Below are 10,868 nucleotides of genomic sequence, written 5' to 3'. Positions count from 1 at the left end.
TGACAGAGACAAAAACACATACCCAAAGGAGCATTTTGTTCTTTTTATAGAAAATGGCAACTGTATAGACACATTTACACGACAAGGGATAGGAAAGCCAAGGGAGAGGTAAGGCCTTCCCTTGTAGGTGGGTAGGGAAGGCAGCTTTGTTGGGAAGGGAGTTGCTGCCTCTCATCTTGTAGCCCACAGTGGAACCTCCTGTCACACAACCAGGAGACTGAAAAAACACAATATCAGAATCACCAAAAAAAGAAAGGGAACAGAAGCAAGAGGGGGAGAAGGTGGGGTGTGGAGACCTCCTCCTTCCTCAGCCTAGCCATGGTGACTGTCTACACTCTCGGGATACCACTGGGCAGGGGGATGTGCGTCTAGCAGAGAGCAGGGATGGCAAGGCTGGCTGGGGCTCTCCTCCCCATTCACAAGTCTTACCAGCAGGAGGAGGGGTGTGGGATATTTCCAGGCCTCCTAGGAGAGGAGAGAATCTCCTAGGTACTTTGGAGACAAGGGCAAGAGAAGGAGTAACACTGGTTACCAGCCTTTCACTCTGTCAAAGAGGCTGAAAATGGCTTTTGGCCTTGAGCCAGGGAAGTTATGCTGCATCGAAGGCAGCTGGACCTCTTGGAGATCCCAGGGGTCTTACAACACACACAACATGGGGAAGGAGAAGGCACATAGGCCTGAAGGCATCACACAGCCAAGCGTGGCAGGAACCAGGCCAACCCTACAGGAGTGGAACCGTCCCTGGGTGTAATGTCTACTGTGGCAGTGTGATTTGGCAGGGACAGGTGTGAGCTGTTATTTCCCCACAGTGCTGAGGTGTCCAGGGCCTCAGTGGAAGATGCAGAGCCATCTCTTGGTGTCCCTGCACCCTCTGTGTGCCTCTGCTAGATGAGAATTCGGACCAGAAAGGAGACAGCAGCTCCTAAGGCCAAACCCAGTGACAGGAAAAATGCCATGACGGCTCCAGCTGTCTCCGCTTCGTGCGCAAGCACTTTCCTAGGGCAGAAACAGGTGTCAGATGCATCTTTGGGATGTGTGTTCAGTGCCCTGCTGTTCAGCGAGCTGGAAGGTTTGTCTGCAGTAGACGAACAGCAAGAAGAAATCCCCGTTGGCTCCCAGAGCCACAAGAACTCCAAGTCTCCCCAATGTGGGCTCATAAAGTACATCAGGCAGTCCACCCTGAAGCTCCCAGCACCAGGGACATCCCCCTCTGACACCTGTGGGGCTCCTCGTACTGCCTGTGCTGGGCAAGGCTGCTCACCCTGCTGTGGGTGCTGTGCCATGCTTTGCTCCCCTCCAGATCCCTCCTGCATCCAGCCCCATCCCCTGTGTGGCAGGTGGGAAAAATGGAGAGCCCAAATAGCTTCCTTATCCTGAGGATATGGAGGCACAAACCTGGGAGACAGGACACTGTGGGTAGTGACAATTCCCTTGTGTGCCTGCGGCCTCTTCTCCAGATGCCAGAGCTGGGCAGGGCCAGACTCCAGAAGTTATACCAAGCATAACATATGCCACCAGGCATCTCGGGGCATAACCAATCCTTCCCTTGTCCCCAGCTCACACTCACTTTGGCCCGAAGCACATGCAAAGGCTGGCCAGGTAGCCATTGGAGATGGAGAAGAAGATCATGAAGACGATGTACCAGGCATCATGAGAGAAAACAACAGGCAGGTAGTAACGGGGTTTCACATTGCACAGCATGAAGAGAGGGACAAAGATGACACGGAGGACCACCATCACTGGCAGGAGGCAGCTGTCCTTCCCGGGCTGGGAGAAAAAACACACAATGCTGAGCAGCTGAGAACTGGACATTCCCCATCCCATGGCATGCTGGTAGGGGCTCTACAGAGGCTGTCCCTACTGTGCTATGTCTGTGGAGGAGCCACAGAGATGGCAAAGCTGCTGAGAGGCTTTCTTGGCTGCCTTATGACCACCTGCACTCATAAGTAGGTTCTAGCTTTGAAAGCCTTGTCACAGGTGACTTGAAGCAGCACTAGAGCCAAAATACTGAGCTGGGCTTGTGGGCAACTGTTAAGCCCTTGCTGGCAACAGCGGGCAGGCAAGAGAGCTTTGTGCACGCTCATACAGTGAGCCAGTGTGCAGAACAAGGGTGGCTGAGGTAAATTCCCTCTGGCACCTCAGTGCCTGCAAACCAGGCTTAATCCAGCTCTTCAGCGTGCTACGCCATCCTGCAGCCAAGCAGGGCAAGAACCAGCAATCTGGGAAAGGGATTATGCTGGGGCTGTTTTGGAATGTGCTGGGAAAGGCATGGACTGAGTTACAGTCTCCTTGGATCCTACCAGAACTCCTGAGCAACTAAGGCTGGGACAAAGAAGGAGGCACCATCCTCGTGTTGTCCCTGCATCTAGGACAAAGGCAGCCCCTGGAAAGAGACAGGCCTTGTCCCCTCAGCAAGGTGCCAGGTTCACAGATGACAGGGCTTGCTGGTCTGAGGTGAGGAGAGACCCACAGCTACCTTGGCAGCTGCTGGGCTGGCATGGCCACAGGAAACTCCATGAACACAAGAGGAAACTGAGGTTAGGCCATGTCTATGGGGCAAACTGAAGACAGCAGCTGCCTCTCCTTGAGAAGAAAAAGAGTGAGTGAGGCCCCAACCAGGGAAATGTGGCCCAAACCACATGCAGATTTTCCACACAGCTTTGTTTTGGAAACACCTCCTGCTGGGTCATCCCACTATGGAGGCTGTGGCCTGGACACCAAGCAAGGCGGCTCATGGCCAAGACTGAAGGCAACAAGCAGTGATGGCCAGGGGAGAGGCAGCTCCAGGCCATGGGGAAGGCAGGCCCATACAGACCCCTGTGGCATGTGGTCCTGAGGAGCTTCTCTAAAGAGCCTGAACAATACAGGGGGAAACCGTGTTTGTGGGGTGGGTGAAGGGACAGGAAGAGACCCAGACAGGACAACCCCTTTCCTTGCCCATCCTAGGGAGACAAGAGCAAGGGGATGTGGTAGGGGACAGTTCTGTGACCCATATGGCATGGCCCTGCCCAGCTTTCAGGACAAGGGTTTTTGAAGCAGCTGTGTCCTGTGCCGAGGCCAAAGGTTTTATTTTGGGCTGCCCTGTCTTTCACCCTCTTTCCCTGTCGCCATCCTGTCTCATCGTTTGCATAGCTGGAGTGAAGGTTTGTTTACAGAGAGGCTGAAACGGAGGAGGTAGCTTCATCCAAGCCACGTTGAAAGAGAGGTAGGAGGACAGAATAATACTGTGGTTCTCAGCTCTGACCCATAAATCTCTGCTTAGAATTTAAAGCAGGAGTTAGCTCTGCATCTCCTCCCTGCTCCAAGCCATGGATGGCAGCCTCAGTGAGAGCTGTGGCTGAGGACATGGATGAGGGATGGACACTGCCTGGCATTTTCTCCCTGCTTCATACTTACCCATGTGAAGAGGGCAGTGAGACTCCGTCCTGTCCAGTCAAAGACGTTAAAGAGCAGGAAGCAGGAGACAGGAATGAAGTAGAGACCTGAAGAAGGGGATGGTCAGTGACAAGCCCAGTGTGCCCCAGCCCCTCATACCCATTGCACAGAGACTGTCTTTCAGGTCTAGGTCCTACCAGTTTCCAACTAAGGCCTGGAATGGTCTCCCAGCCAGGCTGGTGTCCACATACAAACCATCGTGCACAGTGGTTCCCCCTTCCCTTCCAGCATTCTGGATTGCTTTTGTATGGCAAGGTTTTGATAGTGTGGTGGGCTACAGGGGTGGCCTCTGAGAGAAGCTGCTAGAAGCACCCCCAAGTCTGACAGAGCCAATGTCAGATGGCTCAAAGAAGGACCCACCACTGGCCAAGACCATCAATGACATTGGTAAGGCCTATGGAATGACATATTAAAAAGGGGAAAAAAACCTCAACATGAGCAATTGCACCGGAGAGAGAAGTGAGAACATGTGACAGAAACAACTCTGCAGACACCAAGGCCAGTGGAAACGGAGGGAGAGAAGGCACTCCAGATGTCAGAGCAAAAATCCCCCTGAAGCCTGCAGTGAAGACCATGGTGAGGCAGGCTGTCCCCCTGCAGCCCAAGGAGGTCCACAGTGACTCAATATTAACCTGCTGCCTGTGGAAGACCACCCTACTTTGAAGCAGGTTTTCTGGCAGGACTTGTGACCCTGCAGGGGACCCACACTGGAACAGTCTGTTCCTGAAGGACTGTCCCATGGAAGGGACCCAGGCTGAAGCAGAAGAACTGCCGCCCATGGGAAGCACTCACATTGGACTTCAAGGAGAACTGCCTCCCATGGGAGGGTCCCCATGCTGGAGGAGGGGAAGAGTGGGAGGTGTCCTCTCCCTGAGAAGGAAGCAGTGTCAGAGGAAATGCGTGATGAACTGACTGCAACCATCAATCCCTGTCCCCCTGCACTGCTGCAGAAGGAGGAGATAAAAGAAATTGTAAATAAACTTAAGCCTGGGAAGAAAGGAGGGGTGGGTGGAAGGTGTTTCAAGATTTAGTTTTTATTTCTCATTATACTACTCTGATTTGATTGGTAAATAAATTAAATTAATTTTCCCCAAGTTGAATCTGTTTTGCCTGTGACAGTAATTGGTGAGTAATCTCTCACTGTCCTTATCTCTACCCAAAAGCCTTTTGTCATATTTTCTCTCCCTTGTCCAGCTGGAATAGCTTTGGTATACACCTGGCATCCAGACAGGGTTAGCCCACCACACATACCTTCAAGCCCCACCTTGTTTTCTCCCATTTACCTTGTTCTTATTTTTTTTCCCACCTCACCCCCATCCGTGGCACACTTACCCCATTTGTTTCCTTCTCCGAGGACAGTGGACACTTTAGCTGTGATGGCAGGAAAGACGCCGATGGTGACAGTGAAGACGAAGCAGACAGACAGAGCCAAGACCCAGAGCTAGGCAGATGAAAGAAAAATGCTGGTACCAAACAGAGGGCATGAGACCAGTGCAGGGCTGGTCTCCTCTCCTATGCTCTCCTATAAATGTGCCCGTACTGAAAGGAAGGGCAGGACAAGGCTTGCTGGCAACTCACAGACCTTCTTAAAAATAGCAATGACAGAGGGCTGCTCATCAGGGTTGTGGATAGGGATGATCTTTGAGTTATTCTGCTCCATCCCATTCTCATCTGTAGAGAGAGACACAAGTAGGGCATAGAAGATCCCAGAAAGCTGAGATCTAATTCAGTCCTTCTATCACGTTCTTTCTTTAAGCTCTTTCCCTTTTCTCTTCCTTCTCTCAGCCCCTCACCTTTCTTAATTAAGTCTCTCTTGGTCTCCAGCTCCGCATTGTACACACGGTACTCTGTCTTGTCCTTCATGGAGTAGTATCGGAAGAAATCCTGCAGAGAGACAGCAGGGAGGACTCATTCATGTGTGCAAAAAGAAGACTGCCAGGAGCTGTGTGACAACAGCAGATATGGCCAGTATGGCTGAAGTAGTCCTTCCAATTATGTCCTGTTTACCCAGGGACTCAGATACCCCAAGTATACTGGTGAAGGCTGGTAGGAGCCAAGGCTTCCATGTCCCCAGGCCCTTCCCTACCAGGACAACAGTCTCACCATGTGAGGCAGAACTACGTAGGAGACAATTGCCAGCACGATCGTCACACAGGCCGTGGTGAAGTAACCGATGAAGCTCTCGGGTTGCCGGGCACCAACTGAGAGCACAGGAAGGGAAGAGGAAAGGAAGATGATGACAACTGAGAGGAGCAGGGACCTGCTGCCATCTCCCACACAGCATGACCTCGGCAGATGCTGTGACAGTGGTCTGGGAAGGCCCTGTCACCTGCAAGGCAGGGATTACTCACTGGCAATACTGAAGATCATCGCCAAAGCAGCAAAGGTGCCTGCCAAACCCTGCCCGCTCATGATGGGGGCTGTGTAGCTGGCAGGCAGGAGCCCTGCCAGCCCAAAAAGGCTGCTCTGGAGAATGGCGCCAAAGGCTGCAAAGGGGAAAGATGAGCAGAAATGAGAAACCAAAGGCAAGGATGGACTGCACCTCTGCAGGGAGCCAAGGCCCCTGCCCTGCAAGGGAAGTCAAGTTCCCCTCCCACTTAGCTCTCCCACAGTGAGGTTCATGCTTTTCTCCAAGAGGGATCAGCCCTAGCCATGGGGCTGTGTCCCTCTCCTTCCTCCACTGCTTCACTCACAGTTGATGAAGATAATGCTGATCATGGTAAAGATGAAGAATGGAAGAGGCTCCATATGGATTTTCACCATGACTGCAGTGACTAAAAACACCAGTCCAATGGCCACCAGGCTGCCTGAGATGCGGATCTGCTGGGGAATCCTACAAAAGAGGGTCTCAGTGAGGAAAACCCAACCCCCTAAAATCCTGGGGCTGGGACCGAGCTCTAACTGTGGGAATCCCAGCAAAACCCTGAGACAGGAGACTGGTGATTTGCCTTTGACTTGACCAAACAGCCTGTAGCTTGGCTCAGTGCTGGGACAGAATAGGCCAGGGCTGGGTGGCCCTACGGGGGCTGATAGGGGCATGGACAAAGCAAGGCTCACCGCTGGTGGATGAAGGAGTTGAGGCAGGTGAAGATAAGGAGGGGCACCATGGCACAGAGAGTCATGAAGTTGTCAAACACAGACTGCAGGTAGGAGGGTGTCGAGGTGGCCTCACCAGTCTGGTTCCTGACGCGGCTCTTCTCCTCCGGGTCATCAAGACGATTGATGAAATACTGCAAAGGAAGGAGCCTGGTGGGGCTGAGATTCTGAGTTTCTTTCAATGCCACCCTTATTCTTTGTCCAGATCCATGCCCATCCCTCCTCCTGCCTCAGTGCCACTTGTCACACCCAGATCCCATATGCCTGTGGTCCTATGCATGCTGTGCCATGCTGCCACATCTACACCATGGTCCCTGGACATGACAGGGGACAATTACTGTCATGGACAACAGCAGGAGGGAAGCCCTCACCTCCCTGGCAGTCATGAAGAAATTCCATGGCAGCAGTGTTCCCAGGCCAAGGATGAAGAAGATCAGCCAGACAGCCTTGTACCTGTGAAGGGGACAGAGTGGTTTGGAGGGGAAGCTGGGTATTGCTTCTGACTGTCCTTGACCCTGCAGTGGGAGGCATCAGACAATATTTATTGCCTGCTCCACAGCCCTTGCTAGCCTAGGCTGCCAGAGACGTGGCACTGCAGAGCGGCTGTGGAAGGCCCTCCCCAGGAGGCTATGAAGGCAGGGAGAGGCTGGTTGCTCCTCAGCATGTGGCACCCAGATACACAGCATCCATCACCAGATTTGGGAGGGAGTTAGGCTCCCTAGGAGTGTTTACAGGGGACTGTTTACAGTTTACAGCTCATTTGCTATGGAAAAGCTGAGAAAGAAGGGATAGTTTGCTAGCCCAGTTATCATGCAAGAGAGGGTGTCCCCCAGATGCTGGGTCCCCCTGTCCTCCCTCACCTCCTGGTATCCTGGATGTGCCCCCACAGCTACATCAGAACTCGTCATTACCTATCTTGGGGCCCATCTCTTGCTGTCATCTTGTGTGGCAACAGTCAGCACAGGTCCCAGCAAGTCTTATGGCTGCTCTCCGTCTGGAAAGCAAACAGAGGATTTTATGGGAGAGTGAGAGACACAAGCCAAGCAGGGTGAGCACTGGTTTTAACCCCAACCTATGCTGCCAGTGTTCCAGTGTACTGAGAGTCAAACACCAACCCAGAAAATGACAAGACAGTGCAGAAGCTTTGGAAACCTGCAGCTCAGAGTCCTTAAGCCAAGGGGGTGTGACACACAGGCTTTCTGCTAGCCAGGCACAGAAAGCCCTCCCTCAGAAAGGAAACTGCTTTCCCAGATACCCAGGCTGCTTGTGCTGGCTGCCCAGCTGCTCGCAGCAGGCTCTGAAGGGATTTGAGAGCCTGCAGCTCTCTGTCCCCAATCCTGGGGCTGCTATGAAGCATGTGCGCAGTGGGCTGTGTCTGCCTCCCCTGCCCGCCCCAGCTCCCTCCAACGCCCGGGGCTCGGTGGCATAAAAGACATATTTAATTCAGCAGCCTCTCTGGCCGGAACCAGCAAATTCGCAGTTTTCAATTCCACTTCCCTGGGGCTCTCACAGCCCTTTCCTGGGTCACCCTGAAAAGCCAAGGGCGTCCCTGGCTCTGCTGTCCCCTCCCGGGCATGCACCGCTCCTTTCTTCCCGTCACCACCTGCCCAGGCGCTGCACCGCTCAGGCATCGCCCTGAGAGCCCCAGAGACATGACCCTCAGAGCTCCGAGAAGGGACTTTCCCTCCCCGGTCACCCCCTCTTCCCGGGGCAGAGTGGGATCAGCCACCAGGAGGAACCGCAGGCCTGCCTTATCCTTTTCCAGTCCGGGCGGCGCAGCATGGGGTGCTCCGGCACTTCTCCCAGGGCTTCACCTGCAGCGGAGCTGCCGGCGCCGTGTCCCTGGCCCCGCTGGGACATGCCCCATGGACGCCGGCTCCAATGCCTCCCGCAGCATCCCTGCCTGCGCCCTGCCAGGTAGGGCGGAGGAGGAGGAGGAGGAACAGGCAGGCAGCGGCATGCTGGGATCTGTAGTCCCTTGTCAGTCCCGGCACGCACTGAAGGCGGTGCAGCCCGTCCCTGGCGCAGGTGCCCGTGGGGTTCTGGGCACAGCTCGCCTCCTCCTCCGATGGGATCCTGCAGGCTGGGGAGCCTGAACTACAGTGGAGCTGAAACATAGCCGGTAGGATGTGGAGAGGGGTTTTGGAAACCCCTTGGGCCGCTTGGGAAAGACAGAGCAGGACAACAGGATGTCTGCAAAAGATCGAGGGCTCTGCCAACCCTGCAGGTGCCACCCTGTTGATGTCAGACCATCTGCAGCACCGCTCCCCTGCCTTCCCACACAGAGAGCTGGGGGAATGAAAGCTCCTGCTTTGCCTTTGTGAGCTATCCGGGCTTTCAGAGAAAACATCCCAAAATCCCCTCCTGGCAGCCTGCCGGTATCTCTGTAGTTAGCAGAGGGATCTGCAAACACAACTGCTATTCCCTCGCACACAGCAACCCCACCGGGGCCACTGCTTGTCTCCAACCAAACAGATCTCAACCTAAAATAGGCAAGAGAACCTCATCTTCCCCCATGGGTCCCCAGCAAGCCCTCAACATGCTTCCCCTTGCCAGACAAGGTGCTGGTCCCCCTTGCAGGCCCCACCAGGTCAAATTGCTGTCCATGGAAACAGAGGCAGGGACTGACCCCATAGACATACCTGGGAGAGAGGACTGAGCTGGGGTGAGCCCTGTGTTCAGAGTAACTGAAGGCAGTGTCCCCCTGCTTCCACACCCCCTGCCCTTGGGGGTGAGTAGCAGGCCCTGGCTCAAGTCACTGGGGCTGGAGCCCTGTGGGTCTAGCGGCACCCGCAGAAGAGAAGAGGTATCGGATACCAGAACTGGCACACAGCCCAGGTCCTGCTGCCCAACCATCCAGGGAAGGGAGGAACAGAAAGGTGCTGAGAAGGAGATGGCAGGAGCCAGGGATGTTGGGGAGAAGGTGGGGGATCAGGAGTAGGACTCTGGGGGTGCTGGGGCAGGGCGCTCCACCATGCTGCTTTCCCACCGCCTCCTGCTTCCATCTGGAGAATGCCCGCATCCCTGTGTCAGGAGCACAGCCTCCTTGGCAGGCACTGCCCGGCCGCAGTCTCCTGCCTGCTCTGTTTGTTTTCTGTCTCACTTCACTAAATGCCTCCTAATTTTTTCCAAAGAGACAGTGCCTGCCAAGGGCAGCAGTCATTACAGCAGGAAACACTTCCAGCTGCTGGCTGTTACAGAGAACCCTACAACAAACAGAAAAGGTTACATGAACCAACACCAGCAACAGGTGGCAACCCTGCTCCCACCTGGGGAGAGCTGCCCTATCCGATGGGACATGGGAACAGACGCCACTCTTCAGCAGGCACAGCACAGGTCCAACCACCTCCCCACCCCCCCCCAGCAGTCTGCTGGTGTTTAGCCCAGCCACCAGGTTGGTGGCTGCACATCCTGACGGACACAGAAAAGGAGGAGCAATGTGGGATCCTGGCCCAAGGATATCCGTTTTGTTCCTGGGCACAGAGCAGTCTGTCTTAACCCCATGGAAATGATGTGTAAGCAGAAGAAGCAAGATCACAAAGAGTGGGCTTAACAAACCATAAGCTAGAACATTTGAGCAGGTACAAACAAGAGATGGCAAAATTTTAATTTTCCATTCATGACACACAAAGGCTGTGGCAGATGCTGTGACACCCTTGGTTATGTGCAGCCCCATTGCCAGCCAACCCCTGGGAAGTGACAGCAGGGCCAGCTGTCACCAACTGCCTAACCTCTGTGGAAAAACCCGCACTGCAGGACAGCCACACCTGCAGGCAGCTGTTTGTCACCTGGCTTTGGACACTTCCTTATTCCCTTTCCCCACACCACCTTTTCCTCTGCTCCTGTTGCCTTCGCCAAGGGTGAGCACAGCGAATGCTTAGTTTCTCATTTGAGCTGTTCCCTGGTGCTATGTAGGCATGCTATGGCACCATGGAATTACACCCAGAAACACCAGCTTTTTAAAGAAAAGCCGTTTACACCACACCAAGTGTAGAAGTGTCCTGGCAGTCCATAGACAAGGGATTGACAGCAGATTCACTGGCAAGCACCTCATGTCCTCTTGACACCATTTGTCAGGGGATCTCTTTGCAGGGATGTCAGTACTTCCTCCAAGCATGGCCAAGATGGGACAGGACCAGTTGCCTCACCAGCCTTTCACCCCATTCCCTATGTCCTCTTGCCCACTGGGTGACACCAGAGTTACCCAGTCAGGAAGGCTGATCCAGGGGCCCCTCAAGGTTTATCTGCAGGTATGGAACAAGCCTAGCACAGGTATGCAAGTCACATGAAATCTTGGTGGCCATGACTCAGCTGGAAGATAGGAAACACTTAAAGAG

General features: G+C 54.1%; 1 protein-coding gene across 1 annotated transcript in view; it reads right to left on the bottom strand.

Moving 5' to 3' along the window:
• Positions 1 to 30: 30 nt before the first annotated feature.
• The window catches only part of SLC29A1 (solute carrier family 29 member 1 (Augustine blood group)), a 33,431-nt gene continuing 22,593 nt past the window's right edge, over positions 31 to 10,868 (bottom strand). Inside the window, exons 3-14 of the mRNA XM_058836682.1 lie at positions 7,443 to 7,525; positions 6,903 to 6,984; positions 6,493 to 6,665; positions 6,129 to 6,268; positions 5,787 to 5,921; positions 5,539 to 5,636; positions 5,229 to 5,319; positions 5,018 to 5,106; positions 4,768 to 4,876; positions 3,397 to 3,482; positions 1,568 to 1,767; positions 31 to 996 (exon numbers count right to left, since the gene is read on the bottom strand). Of these exons, the coding sequence (XP_058692665.1) occupies positions 885 to 996; positions 1,568 to 1,767; positions 3,397 to 3,482; positions 4,768 to 4,876; positions 5,018 to 5,106; positions 5,229 to 5,319; positions 5,539 to 5,636; positions 5,787 to 5,921; positions 6,129 to 6,268; positions 6,493 to 6,665; positions 6,903 to 6,984; positions 7,443 to 7,471 (1,344 nt within the window). The 5' untranslated portion in view covers positions 7,472 to 7,525 and the 3' untranslated portion in view covers positions 31 to 884. The remainder of the gene's footprint in view (positions 997 to 1,567; positions 1,768 to 3,396; positions 3,483 to 4,767; positions 4,877 to 5,017; positions 5,107 to 5,228; positions 5,320 to 5,538; positions 5,637 to 5,786; positions 5,922 to 6,128; positions 6,269 to 6,492; positions 6,666 to 6,902; positions 6,985 to 7,442; positions 7,526 to 10,868) is intronic.

Source organism: Poecile atricapillus, chromosome 3 (assembly GCF_030490865.1).
Source record: "Poecile atricapillus isolate bPoeAtr1 chromosome 3, bPoeAtr1.hap1, whole genome shotgun sequence".
NCBI classification, from domain to species: domain Eukaryota; kingdom Metazoa; phylum Chordata; class Aves; order Passeriformes; family Paridae; genus Poecile; species Poecile atricapillus.
Note: the sequence above shows the minus strand (reverse complement) of the source record. Positions and strands in the feature narration are given on the sequence as shown.